The 15,255-nt window shown below is 41.3% G+C and overlaps 1 protein-coding gene across 2 annotated transcripts in view; it reads right to left on the bottom strand.

The window, feature by feature from the left end:
- Positions 1-8,661: 8,661 nt before the first annotated feature.
- The window catches only part of si:ch211-1e14.1 (UPF0606 protein KIAA1549), an 87,594-nt gene continuing 81,000 nt past the window's right edge, over positions 8,662-15,255 (bottom strand). The window contains exons 20-21 of one of the 2 annotated variants that reach the window (XM_024423871.2): positions 13,853-14,001; positions 8,662-10,355 (exon numbers count right to left, since the gene is read on the bottom strand). In XM_024423871.2, the coding sequence (XP_024279639.1) occupies positions 10,113-10,355; positions 13,853-14,001 (392 nt within the window). In that variant the 3' untranslated portion in view covers positions 8,662-10,112. The remainder of the gene's footprint in view (positions 10,356-13,852; positions 14,002-15,255) is intronic. The other variant, XM_024423872.2, reaches the window with a different exon arrangement.

The following is a 15,255-nucleotide window of genomic DNA, read 5'->3' as shown; positions in this document are numbered from 1 at the left end:
TGTCAGGAGGAATGGGCCAACATTCACCCAACTTATTGTGGGAAGCTTATGGAAGGCTACCCGAAACGTTTGACCCATGATAAACAATTTAAAGGCAATGCTACCAAAGACTAATTGAGTGTATGTAAACTTCTGACCCACTGGCAATGTGATGAAAGAAATACAAGCTGAAATAAATAATTATCTCCATTATTCTGACATTTCACATTCTTAAAATAAAGTGGTCATCCTAAATGACCTAATACAGGGAATTTTTACTAGGATTAAATGTCAGGAATTGTGAATAACTGAGTATTGTGAATAACTGTTTAAATGTATTTTGCTAAGGTGTATGTAAACTTCTGACTTCAACTGTATATATATATATATATATAACTACCAATCAAAGGTTTTAGAACATTTACTCATTCAAGGGTTTTTCTTTATTTTTACTATTTTCTACATTGTAGAATAATACTGAAGACATCAAAACTATGAAATAACACATGGAATCATGTAGTTACCAAAAAAGTGTTAAACAACCAAAATATATTGTTATATTTGAGAATCTTCAAATAGCCACCATTTTCCTTGATGACAGCTTTGCACACTGTTGGCATTACCTCAACCAGCTTCACCTGGAATGCTTTTCCAACAGTCTTGAATGCAAGTCTCTTCTTATTGGTGTCCTTTAGTAGTGGTTTATTTGCAGCAATTTGACCATGAAGGCCTGAACAGTTGATGTTGAGATGTGTCTGTTACTTGAACTCTGTGAAGCATTTATTTGGGCTGCAATTTCTGAGGCTGGTAACCCTAAGGAGCTTATCCTCTGCAGCAGAGGTAAGTGGGTCTTCCTTTCCTGTAACGGTCCTCATGAGAGACATTTTTTATCATAGCGCTTGATGGTTTTTGCGACTGCACTTGAAGAAACCTTCAAAGTTGAAATGTTCTGCATTGACTGACCTTCTTGTCTAATGATGGACTGTTGTTTCTCTTTGCTTATTTGAGCTGTTCTTGCCATAATATGGACTTGGTCTTTTACCAAATAGGGTTATCTTCTGTATACCACCCCTACCTTGTCACAACACAACTGATTGTCTCAAACACATTAAGATGGAAAGAAATTCCACAAATTAACTTTTAAGAAGGCACACCTGTTAATTGAAATTCATTCCAGGTGGCTACCTCATGAAGCTGGTTGAAATAATGCCAAGAGTGTGCAAAACTCATCAAGGCAACAGGTGGCTATTTGAAGAATAATATATTTAGATTTGTTGAACACTTTTTTGGTTACTAATCAAATCAAATCACATTTTATTGGTCACATACACATGGCTAGCAGATGTTATTCCGAGTGTAGCGAAATGCTTGTGCTTCTAGATCCGACAGTGCAGCTATATCAACAAGTAATCTAACAATTCCACAACAACCTAATACACACAAATCTAAGTATAACGGGATGGAATAAGAATAAGTACATAGAATTATATGGATGAGCAATGACTGAGCGGCATAGGAAAGGTGCAATAGATGGTATAAAATACAGTATATACATATGGGATGAGTAATGCAAGATTTGTAAACATCATTATTAAAGTGGCAATTATAAAGTGACTAGTGATCCATTTGTTAGAGTGGCCAATGATGGTCTCTATTTAGGCAGGAGCCTCTCTATGTTAGTGATGGCATTATTTCTAGATGGTTCCTTGTGTGTTATTTCATAGTTTTGATGACTTCACTATTATTCTACAATGTAGAAAAGAGTACAAATAAAGGAAATCCCTTGAAGGAGTAGCTGTGTTCAAACTTTTCACTGGTACTGCATATACACTACCGTTCAAAAGTTTGGGGTCACTTAGAAATGTCCTTGTTTTTTAAAGAAAAGCTCATTGTTTGTCCATTAAAATAACATCAAATTGTTCAGAAATACAGTGAAGACATTGTTAATGTTGTAAATGACTATTGTAGTTGGAAATCTAATGGAATATCTACATAGGTGTACATAGGCCCATTATCAGCAACCATCACTCCTGTGTTCCAATGGTCCATTGTGTTAGCTAATCCAAGTTTATCATTTTAAAAAGCTAACTGATCATTAGAAACCCCTTTTGGAATTATGTTAGCACAGCTGAAAACTGTTGTTCTGATTAAAGAAGCAATAAAACTGGCTTGAGTATCTGGGGCATCAGCATTTGTGGGTTCGATTACAGGCTCAAAATGGCCAGAAACAAAGAACTTTCTTCTGAAACTCATCAGTCTATTCTTGTTCTGAGAAATGAAGGCTATTCCATGTGAGAAATTGCCAAGAAACTGAAGATCTCGTACAACGCTGTGTACTACTCCCTTCACAGAACAGTGCAAACTGGCACTAACCAGAATAGAAGGAGGAGTGGGAGGCCCCAGTACACAACTGAGCAAGAGGACAAGTACATTAGAGTGTCTAGTTTGAGAAACAGACGCCTCACAAGTCCTCAACTGGCAGCTTCATTAAATAGTACCCGCAAAACACCAGTCTCAAAGTAAACAGTAAAGAGGCGAGTCTGGGATGTTGGCCTTCTAGGCAGAGTTCCCCTGTCTAGTGTCTCTGTTCTTTTGCCCATCTTAATCTTTTATTTTTGTTGGCCAGTCTGAGATATGGCTTTTTCTTTGCAACTCTGCCTAGAAGGCCAGCATCCCGGAGTCGCCTCTTCACTGTTGACGTTGAGACTGGTGTTTTGCCCGAAAGAGAGATGGAGATGTGTACATTTAGACATGCATTCGGGCCTTATATTACTGTATCATAGGCTATGCTGCATCAAATGTAGGCCTACCTGTCACAAGAAATAACTTACTATCATGAGATGATATGTCTACATGCATTGTGAACTGCGCTCCATACTGAGATGGGATGTCTGTCCCCACCCTGAGCGTTGATGATTCATCATGCAGAGAGCAGAGAGAAGGCCCTAGAGAAGCCAGATTTAGGCATCACATATAATTAAACAGTTCCATTTCACGTGATGGTGTTCATATAATTCATTTATTATAATTTACCTGTTTCTTGCAGTTATTTACCAGGAAAGGTGAGTTTTTTTGGGGCGGTAAATCTCGGTAACCGGGTTCCCCGCCATTCAACTGTAGTACAGACAGACAGCTGGGATCCAGTACTACAACCTTCTCCTGTCTGAGCAGCAGAAATGGTTTCTGGCCTGCTACCTCCAGGAGGCGCATCGCTAAGTTCTACAAGAGACTCAGAGAGGCTGAGGGGGAGGACACTGATGAAGAGTAGGAGGATGAAGAAGATGTGGAGCCTCTAGGGTGTCCAATCAAAGCGAAGAGTCTTTACATTTTTCAACCATTTTCCATCTTAAAAACAAGGCATAAGTAAAGATTTGATTTCTGGATAAACAGATGGAAAAGGGGTCTTAGAAAACATCGACCAGAAAAGTCTTAAAAAGGTATTAAAAATACATCAAAACATAATACTTTTGAAGTAAAGACCCCTGCCAACTAATATCAACATTTATACTTATTATTTGCCTTCTGCTTTTTTTATTTGTATGAATTATTAAGCGATTAAAAAAAAAATCAGTAACTGAATTACCACAAATAAATCAGTAATGGAATTCCTGCAATTGAATTGGCTACAATTGGAAATCATAGTAGTCACAAACCACAGTTAAGTCACCTACTACAGTCCTTCCTTCCAATAGTATACTGTTATGTTCAGCTCATAACTGTTTTCTTTCTCTTTCTGTCTGGTGGTCAAAGCAAGTGTCACTCTCTACCTCTCTCTTCAGTTAATGCTACCTCTCCTGTCATATATAATTGATGGTTGTTCATATGTCTCTGAGGTTAAATTTTTTTAAAGTATATTTGTAGTGGGGAAAAAAAGATAAACTAGCAAGTTCTATCTGCCTAAACCCATTTGAACTGCAATACAATCACAAGCCTGAACAAATACAGACTGACCAATGAAACACATCCCACTGGGCACGCTTGAATCAACGTTGTTTCCGCATTATTTAAATGAAATTACATTGAGCCAACACGGAATAGATGTTGAATTGACGTCTGTGCCCAGTGATTCGTTGCTGTCTCATGGTTGTTCAGTGATGACAGTCATTCGTCTTATGATTAGAATACATTTCTTAACGCATTGGATGATCTGTTTTGACCCTTTCTTGGTAAAATAGTGTTATTTATAATTGATGTATTCAAATAGCTAGTTTTCTTCAAAACTGAACATGTCTAATTCAGAAGTGTCAGATAGAACCTATCTGCAATTACACACCCCCTAAAAAACGATTAACAAATGTCTCAGGATTTTGATACACTTTAGGTACCTTCAAGGTCAGGACCTTAATGATTCATGAAAGAACAATTCACTAGAGAACAGTTCTGAGATCTGGGATGTGAAAACCTTGATGCTCAATATCTCAGCTAATGATTTGCGCAGATAGAACCTTATAGTCCCAAGGTCATGCTGTGTAGATTATTCACAGTAGTCTTAGTGTATGGTTTGGTATACTTTGAAATCAATGGTTTTTGTTTGGAATACATTTTAAAGTGAAAAATCTTAGTCTCAGCTAATTACATTAATTCACGACTGAAATAATAGATTTAAGTAAAAATGTCACTGTTATTCTACACCTGTTGTTTATGAAGCATGGGGAATTGCCCTACAGTAAACCAACTTCTGGTAGGCCTGGGTTGACTTCCACTCATAAGTGAGTGGAATGGATTTACATTGGTAACAATGCATACAGTCTTACATTTTAAACAGTCATCAATTGACACCTTTGCTTGTTCCACAAGTCTCTTATGACAATTCTATTAATTGCAACACAACCACCATTTTGTTTATAATTCAACTCAGCACTTTTCCACCTACATTGTTTATCACTATGGTTGAAAATGACATTATGATGCCTGGAGGTTACAGTTCCTTATGCTCTTTCAACCATTCTTACATAACCCATTCTCATCACTTCCTCATTGTTGCCATTGTCTAAAATATTTAATGGTCTACTCATCCTCTATTGTTCCGGTAAGCAAGGGTGGAGGCCGATGACATCACTAATTCCCATCAGACCAACTCCTTGAATGCCCTAGTCCTTGAAGTTTGCAGTGTGTACTTTGCTGTATTTAAACAGGGGGATATTGCTTTTCAACAGTGAAACTTCAAAAACTGCAGGATGAGAACATTGTATACATTCTCAAGTTTCGGTGGTAAATGATGACACACACACTCACCTGTCTCGCAAGAGCGATGACATCACCTGCAACAGAGGAGCATTCTCTTTGATGAGAACTGAACAAACCTCACCACATGGTCTTTTGTTATGAGATGGCACCACCCTGTGGTTGAATCTGGTACTTCTCATCTTCAGACTATTGCAGTAGCCTATGAAAAACACAATTTGATGGACCTCCCCTAGGAGGAAACAGCACCGCTAAGAAAATTGTAATAACAAATAAACTGCATACACAGAGAAATGGTGTGCTCGGCAAAATAAATAATGATAATTTTACAAAACTACTTCCAGAGGACAAAAAATGTCAACAATAAGCAGATATGTGAGAATGCAATATGTTTTGCTCCCTAATCATTGTTGCATGTAAGACGCATGGCGTTAGAATACAGTATGAAATAACTTAGGACACATGCAACTTAGGTTTCATCGGTTTTTAAAAGCTATCATTTTTTTTCGGAACAGCGTGGGCAACACAAATGGAAAACAAACCACACACAGCCTTACATGAATGACACATGCAACTCTACAAATAAACACGTAAAACAAAGTTGGGCCAGCCAACATAAAGTATGACCTTCACAATACAACAAGACACAACAGCCAAACATAAAGGGGGAAAAAAACACATGAACGACATGAGGTGCAGTGGGGTAACAATACCAGCAGGTGGAGGCATAGAGTACAGGACAGTACAGTATAGTACAGTGCCGTGATCGAAGCCAATCACACCAACCAGAGGTGAAATCACTTCAGGTAACTCCGTTTACAATCCAACTGCATGGGAGTATATCTTCGACTACATCCAGAAACACTGTTTAAATAAGCACTGGGCTTAATTAACGACGACATACTGTAGCATCACCTGCTAAGACCAATAGAACCATTGTTGAGAGAAAATCCTTTTAACAACCTTCCAACTACAGTAGTTGCAAAATGCCATACAGTACTGTACTACGATCCCATACAGTCAGTGCTTGTTGGAGTGAACAGAGCCTGGTTAAGACTCCATCTGACAGGCAGGCAGGCAGGCAGTGTGAGACAGGATGGTAGACATTAGTGGGAGACCATCAAAGGGAGGGCGGATCCATAAGGCACATGTTGGAAACGTTCATTCAACATCTATTCCATGTTGGTTCAACCTAATTTCATTGTAATGACGTGGAAACCATGTTGATTCAACCAGTATGTGCTCAGTGGATAGTAAGTAGTGTGTGTCTGCTGTACATGACAGTAGCTGGTGCAGTTTGGTTCCATATTTCATATTTTCTCCGTTTGTTTTTGTGTTATGGCGGTAACCTTTGAGACAATGTTCAACACTGGTATATTATTACTTTGTCCAAGTCAGTGAATAAATGTCGTTTTTTTTCTCAACCCTGCAACCAAAATCAATACTTTCTCTTTTATTTCATTTAAATAAAATATCGCTTCAATCCCCACAGCATAGCAATGTGTGGGGAGTTTCCGTCAAATGTAATCGAACAAAATTAAATAAAAAAAATATTGAACAAAGACACATCGAGGAGGAACAAAAAAACATGAGGCAAGGTCATCCAAGAATTTAAAAAAACCCATGAAACACACAACACATCTGACGCTGACAGGTTAACTGTGAACAGTAAACGTTGAATAATTACAATACAGTACATGAGTTCCAGATTCCTTTCAAACTCTGAAAATGCGGTGGCTAAAGAACAGCGTTAAACATTTCAATACTGCATTGAAAAAGGAGGAAATGAAATAAGAATAACCCTAGACTGACAGTGTGTGACCACTGGCCCTGTTTCTCAGCAGGGAAAAGACAGCATTTGCTTGAGCAATACAATGCTTCATTGACCTGTGACCTTATGAATCTTTCATTGAATGACCTATGAATCTTTCAACTACATTTGAGTTGGTATGGCCTGCAGGATATTCACTGGGAAAAGCCAAGGTGCACCCAGTAATCTGTATACAGTGCATTGAGTGGATAAGAATGCGTGGTCGAATCTATCCACTTCATAAAATAGAGAAGACACTGCAATTCCCTAGTACAGTCCTGTCAATCATTTTGATTTAGGCCTGCCGGTCAGAAAACATTATAAAATGCTACAAATGAATTCATAAATTAATGATTATACATATTTGGTCTTGTGCGCTCAATAAATGACCTTAGTATAATATATAGAGAAAAACTATAATACTGTGGTCCTACTGTCTATACTGAACAAAAATATAAACGCAACATGTAAAGTGTTGGTCCCATGTTTCATGAGCTGAAATGAAATATTTCCATACACACAAAAAGCTAATTTCTCTAAAATGTTGTGCACAAATTAGTTTACATCTCTGTTCGTGAGAATTTCTCCTTTGCCAAGATAATCCATCCACCTGACAGGTGTGGCATATCAAGAAGCAGATTAAACAGCACCTTGTGCTGAGGACAGTAAAAGGCCACTCCAAAATGTGCAGTTTTGTCACACAACACAATGCCACAGGTGTCTCAAGTTTTGAGGAAGTGTGTAATTGGCATACTGACTGCAGGAATGTCCACCAGAGCTGTTGTCAGAGAATTGAATGTTCATTGCTCTAACATAAGCTGCCTCCACTGTTGTTTAAGAGAATTTGGCATCTCGATCATCTGTGACCAGCCACCTGGACAGCTGATGAAACTTTGGGTTTGCAAAACCGAAGAATTTACACACAAACTGTCAAACGTCTCAGGGAAGCTCATCAGCCTGCTTGTCGTCCTCACCAGGGTCTTGGCCTGACTGCAGGTCGGTGTCGTTACCGACTTCAGTGAGCAAATGCTCACCTTCGATGACCACTGGCACGCTGGAGAAGTGTGCTCTTTGTGGCTGAATCCCGCTTTCAACTGTACCAGGCAGATGGAAGACAGCGTGTATGGCATCAAGTGTTAGTGGTTTGCTGATGTGAACAGAGTGCCCCATGGTGGTGGTGGGGTTATGGTATGGGCAGGCATAAACTACGGACAACGAACACAATTGCATTTTATCGATGGCAATTTGAATGCAGAGAGATCCTGAGGTCCATTGTCGTGCCATTCATCTGCCGTCATCGCCTCGTTTCAGCACAATAATGCACGGCCCCATGTCGTAAGGATCTGTACACAATTCATGGAAGCTGAAAATGTCCCAGTTCTTCCATGGCCTGCATACTCACCAGACATGTCACCCGTTGAGAATGTTTGGGATGCTCTGGACTGACGTGTCCGACAGTTTCTTCAAGTTACAGCCAATATCCAGCAACTTCGCCCAGCCATTGAAGAGGAGTGGGACAACATTCCACAATCAACAGCCTGATCAACTCTATGTGAAGGAGATGTGGTAGCAAATGGTGGTCACACCAGATACTGACTGGTTTTCTGATCCACGCCCCTACCTTTTTATTAAGGTATCTGTGACCAACAGATGCATATCTGTACTCCCAGTCATGTGGAATCCATAGATTAGGGTCTAATGAATTTATTTCAATTGACTGATTTCCTTATATGAACTGTAACTCAGTAAAATCTTTGAAATTGTTGCATGTTGCGTTCATATTTTTGTTGAGCGTAGTTTACCATACATGGGTATTTAAAGAGTCTTAATATTAATACGGTAGCATCATCAGTAACCTGGATATATTAGTACAAACGTGGACATTGTGCTGAAGCAACACAAAATCTAAACAAGGCTCACGTAGAGTGGGGCGAGTGACAAACTAAACCTAGCAGTGCTCAGTCATTAAATATCTCTGGTTCCACGACTGCATCGGTAGAGTTCTGCATGGGAGTTGCTGCAGTCTGTTTATTGCAGGTCTCTGTCTGTCTGTATCCAGTGTTGTCTGCTCTGAACTCTGATTTGAGCTGTACAGTAGATGGAGACCGTTGAACTCCCTCACGCTGTCATAACACAAGGCATTGTGTGGCTCGTGGCGGAAAACAATGTAATCCTGCACCGGGGGCGTGTTTTGACAGAGTTGCGCATATCAATATCATGACGGAAAACACAAAGCGTAGAAAGAAGCACCAAAGGAAGATGGAGGAGAAGTAAGAAGCTCTTCAAAAAACTAAAATATACCTCATGGTAATGGTAAGATGCCTCATTGTTAAAGGTAACATAGGTATCAATGTTTGAGCCGAAATGACAGATGTCCTACTGGTAGAGAAATTCCACTGTAGGGTAAAATGTTGTTAGGATGTCAAGGCAGGATGAGAGAATCAAACCACATTGCTTATTATCGTCACACAGAGAGTCTAGAATGCGGTTTCAAAAGAAAAGAAAGCAACAACACCTCAAATAAAAAACGGGGCTAGGATCAGCGGTCATGGCCAGGCTTAGGCAGAGATACCTTGGCCAACGCTGGAGAACAAGGGACCATTCACCTTCTCCTTCTAACCACTAGGGTCATTTGGTCCAGTATACTGTATGCCATAGGACAGTCTGGGTTAAGAAAGCCAGAGGCTAAGATCCAGAGCCTAGAGAACAGTTCATTCATATTATGATTTTAGCCATGCTTACGCTACCAGCTGGCATATGAAACAACCTCCTCATTCTACCCAGCCCAGCAGATAGGTGCAATAAAATGTGTTGTTTTCCAGGGTCAGCCATTTTTAGTATGGCTCCCTTGGAGCAAATGAGGGTTAAGTACCTTGCTCAAGGGCACATCGGCAGATTTTTTTTACCTTGTTGGCTCGGGTATTCAAACCAGCAACCTTTCGGTTACTGGCCCAATGCTCTAGCCGCTAGGCTACCTGCCGCCCCAAGACAGTACGGTCTTGTCTTTCTCCTCCTGTACAACGGAACTTCCATGGGAAGCATTGCTAGGTTGGAGCAGGCAGGCAGGGGCAGTGGTATGACTGGTGGATGTAGACTTAGAGGTTAAGGTTCAGTGAGGACCAGAGGAGGCCATCTGTGATCAGCTGTGGTAGCTGGGCACGGCTTGCTGTTTCTGGGAGAGGCGCAGCAGCTCCTCCCTGATGGCCTTGATGAGGGAAGCAGAGGAGTGATTGGGGGGAGAGCAGGACTCCTCTGGAGTGTAGCCGAATCCGGTTGTGTGTGTGTCCAGGTGGGCCAGGGGGGATGAGGGCTCCCTTAGTGCACTTCTACTAGGCATCTGGAACATAGAGGAGGAGGAGTAGTCAGGGTAGCCCAGAAGAACCTGACGCAAACAGGGAAGGAGGGACAGAAGAAGAGGGAAAAGAGAAGAGAAAGAAGTTTTAGGAGAAAAGAGGAAAGTGTGTGTTTTTACATTGCTTATTTCACTACAGTTCTCAATAGATCATGGGAACGTTCATCTCTACAGATTGACAGCTAGGAGGTAAAGTAACTACAAATGCAGGATCTTAATTTGCACCAGTTTGCTACAGCAGGAAAATGATTCTGCAGCAACAGCAACAGGAAATGTGAAATATTATGTGGATTATAATTCATGGACCCGTTTCAGGAAACTAGGCGTTTGTCGCAAGTCACGACTTCAAAGGAGAGCCATTTTAGCATTAAAATAAATAAAAATAAATCGAACATTTGAACTTTTATGTGCCTTAATAACAAACGTGTATGCCATCTGTAAATGTGAATACAATTGTTAAATTATGAGCCTTGTTGGTTAAGCCAAAGAAAAAAGTCAGCAACCTTCCCACTAGCCAAGATTGGCTGAGATAATGAGTGGGCTGGACATGCCGAGACAGAAGTTCGGATTGGTCTGCCATATAGATTGCTTCTGTCTATTTGAGCTGGTCAGTCTATGTTGGTAATCCTGTCAAGCGCGGCATTAAAAAAATGTGTAGTGTAATGGAGCTGCATAAACGTTGCTATCCACTTTCTGGAGGATCAAGTTTTGAAATCAGTGGAATTAGAGTATGATAGCTAAAGAGATGGAAAAAACACCTGTCTCCAGATTACATCAACAAACTAAGGGCAAACGTGGCATAGCATCCGTGACAGGGAGACGCGTCCAACATGCATGATGATGTATGCGGGTAAGATAGTCTAGCTAGCTACATTTTCAGATGTTACACGTTTCTAATTTTGACATAAAGTGGTTTCATTTCAAGCTAACGTGTACTGTTAGCTAGCTAGCTAACATAAGCCGGCTCTCCCTAGCTAACGTTACGTGTATGACGTTATTATTTGTATCCCAGAACGTTTGCTTTGTTAGTTAAAGCCTAATGTTAGCTAGCTAAAATTGAACTTGGTTGGTTAACTCCTAGCAGATTCATTCAGGGTAGTAACGACATGATTTAGCACTATGCTCATTGTTGTTTAACTTAGCTGGCTGGCTCGTTAGCTAACGTTACATGACGTGTGTGATCTTACAGCTAGGTTCATTCTTGACCTAGCTAGCTAGCTAGCTACATGTCTTAGGCTAAAGTGTATAACACCCGTTGAATATGGCCAGAGTCAGTAAACGTCGGCAAAAAAGCATAATGAAATTATTGCCAGCAGAGCTGGTTGGGCTGTTTTCATGTTATCTAGAGGTAAACAAATCATCGGCCAGACCGTCAAGTGTGTGCTCTGAACGCTCCGAAAGCAAAACGAGATGGGTGGGTCTAAAGCTTAACTTCTTCGTGACAGGGGGCAGTATTTTCACATCCGGATGAAATGCATGCCCAAATTCAACTGCCTGCTACTCACCCCCAGAGAATAAGATATGCATATTATTAGTATATTTGGATAGAAAACACTCTGAAGTTTCTAAAACTGTTTGAATCATGTCTGTGAGTATAACATAACTTATTTAGCAGGCGAAACCCCAAGGACAAACCATTCAGATAGTTTTTATTTTTGGTCACTCTCTTTTCAATGTGTTTTCATTGGGAATCCAGATTTCTAAGGGACCTTCTTGCAGTTCCTATCGCTTCCACTGGATGTCAACAGTCTTTAGAAATTGGTTGAGGTTATTCCTTTGTGCAATGAAGAAGTACGGGCATCTTGAACGAGGGTCACTTGAAGTGTACTGTTAGATAGAGAAGCGTGACCAGAAAGCATGCGTCAGTTTGTTTTCTTCCTGTATTGAACATAGATCATCCCGTCTTCAATTTGATCGATTATTTACGTAAAGAATTACCTAAATTGCATTACAAAAGTAGTTTGAAATGTTTTGGCAAAGTTTACAGGTAACTTTTGAGATATTTTGTAGTCACGTTGCTCAAGTTGGAACCGGTGTTTTTCTGGATCAAACGGGCCAAATAAATGGACATTTTGGATATATATCGACGGAATTAATTGAACAAAAGGACCATTTGTGATGTTTATGGGACATATTGGAGTGCCAACAAAAGAAGCTCGTCAAAGGTAAGGCATGAATTATATTTTTATTTCTGCGTTTTGTGTCGCGCCTGCAGGGTTGAAATATGCTTTCTCTTTTGTTTACAGTGGTGCTATCCTCAGATAATAGCATTGTTTGCTTTCGCCGAAAAGCCTTTTTGAAATCTGACACCTTGGCTGGATTCACAACAAGTGTAGCTTTAATTTGCATGTGTGATTTAATGAAAGTTTGATTTTTATAGTAATTTATTTCAATTTGGTGCTCTGCATTTTCCCTGGCTTTTGGCCAGGTGGGACGCTCCACATATCCCAGAGAGGTTAAGAGGGTGTGAACAATGCTGAATGGGTGTAGACAAAGAAGAGCTCTTCACTAGATACCAAAACATTCAAAGGCCATTTTCTCAAGTGAGTTTACAAGTTTATCAACTTTCAAAGCAGGATTACTTTCCCATTGTTCCTTAACTGTGGTGATATACCATTTTGTAGCTCTGAGTCTCTACTTTTATCCAATGAAAAAAAAACACAATTTCAAATTGTGCTACATGAGACCAAATCCAGGTGGTGAGATACATTTTTCTTCTGACATTTCAAAGTGAAAATTACAAACTTCAGAAGCATTTAAGGTTTTATATATATATATATATATATATATATATATATATATTTTTTTTTTCTTTTTCTCCCCAATTTCGTGGTATCCAATTGGTAGTAGTTACAGTCTTGTCTCATCACTGCAACTCCCGTACGGACTCGGGAGAGGCAAAGATCGAGAGCCATGTGTCTTCCGAAACACAAGCCAACCAACCGCACTGCTTCTTGACACAATGCCCATCCAACCCGGAAGTCAGCCGCACAAATGTGTCAGAGGAAACACCGTACACCTGGCGACCTGGTCAGCGTGCATTGCGCCCGGCCCGCCACAGGAGTCGCTGGTGCGCGATGAGCCAAGGATATCCCTGCCAGCCAAACCCTCCCTAACCCGGACGACGCTGGGCCAATTGTGCGCCGCCCCATGGGCCTCCCGTTCATGGCCGGCTGCGACAGAGCCGGGACTCGAACCCAGAATCTCTGGTGGCACAGCTAGCCACCCGGGAGGACCCAGAAGCCTTTTTAAACCTCAAATACATCACACGTTTTCCATTTCCTGGGTTCCAGGCAAGTTCTCTTGCAACAGGGTGATCAAATTAAGAACCTACATTTGTACAGTGAACCAACATCCATAACTACAGAACTCAAATTGATATGCAGCAACATAGAGTCCAGAAGAACAAGAGCATGCCATTGTACAGTATATTTGGAGATCTAGAGAGGCTAGCTGGAGGAGGAAAGGATTAAAAACGGAGGTATAGTAAGTCTCATAAGGAGTTGTGAAGTCAGATCAGGACTCACAGGGTCTCTGGTGGGTCTGAAGTCATCGTCAGCGTATGGCCCCCACCCTGAACCTCCAGTCTCCAGTCTGGGGGCCCTGCTCCCCGCCGGGTACCCCCCGTTGATCCGGCTCCCAAGACCCATCTGGGTCAGGTGATGGAGCTGGGCACCTACAAACAGATGCACGCACAAATCAAATCAAATTTTATTTGTCACATACACATGGTTAGCAGATGTTAGTGCGAGTGTAGCGAAATGCTTGTGCTTCTAGTTCCGACAATGCGGTAAAAACTAACAAGTAATCTAACCTAACAATTTCACAATTTCCTTTACACTTATACAGACAAGTGTAAAGGAATGAAGAATATGTACATACAAATATATGAATGAGTGATGGAACAGAACGGCATAGGCAACATGCAGTAAATGGTATCGAGTACAGTATATACATATGAGATGAGTAATGTAGGGTATGTAAACATTATATGAAGTGGCATTGTTTATGTAGCTAGTGAATAGTGGCTAGTGATACATTTATTACATCAATTTTTACATTGTTAAAGTGGCTGGAGTTGAGTCAGTATGTTGGCAGCAGCCGCTCAATGTTAGTGATGGCTGTTTAACAGTCTGATGGCCTTGAGATAGAAGCTGTTTTTCCAGTCTCTCGGTCCCTGCTTTGATGCACTTGTACTGACCACACCTTCTGGATGATAGCGGGGTGAACAGGCATTGGCTCGGGTGGTTGTTGTCCTTGATGATCTTTATGGCCTTCCTGTGACATCGGGTGGTGTAGGTGTCCTGGAGGGCAGGTAGTTTGCCCCCGGTGATGCGTTGTGCAGACCTCACTACCCTCTGGAGAGCCTTGCGGTTGTGGGCGGAGCAGTTGCCGTACTAGGCGGTGATACAGCCCGACAGGATGCTCTCGATTGTGCATCTGTAAAAGTTTGTGAGTGCTTTTGGTGACAAGCCGAATTTCTTCAGCCTCCTGAGGTTGAAGAGGCGCTGCTACACCTTCTTCGCCACGCTGTCTGTGTGGGTGTACCAATTCAGTTGTCCGTGATGTGTACACCGAGGAACTTAAAACTTACTACCCTCTCCACTACTGTCCCGTCGATGTGGATAGGGGGGGTGCTCTGCTGTTTCCTGAAGTCCACGATCATCTCCTTTGTTTTGTTGACGTTGAGTGTGAGGTTATTTTCCTGACACCAAACTCAGAGGGCCCTCACCTCCTCCGTGTAGGCCGTCTAGTCGTTGTTGGCAATCAAGCCTACCACTGTAATGTCGTCTGCAAACTTGATGATTGAGTTGGAGGCGTGTATGGCCACGCAGTCGTGGGTGAACAGGGAGTACAGGAGAGGGCTCAGAACGCACCCATGTGGGGCCCCAGTGTTGAGGATCAGCGGAGTGGAGATGTTGTTACCTAC

The sequence above is a fragment of the Oncorhynchus tshawytscha genome, linkage group LG06 (genome assembly GCF_018296145.1).
Source record: "Oncorhynchus tshawytscha isolate Ot180627B linkage group LG06, Otsh_v2.0, whole genome shotgun sequence".
Lineage (NCBI taxonomy): Eukaryota > Metazoa > Chordata > Actinopteri > Salmoniformes > Salmonidae > Oncorhynchus > Oncorhynchus tshawytscha.
The sequence above is the reverse complement of the archived record's forward strand: the minus strand, read 5'-3'. Positions and strand labels throughout refer to the sequence as shown.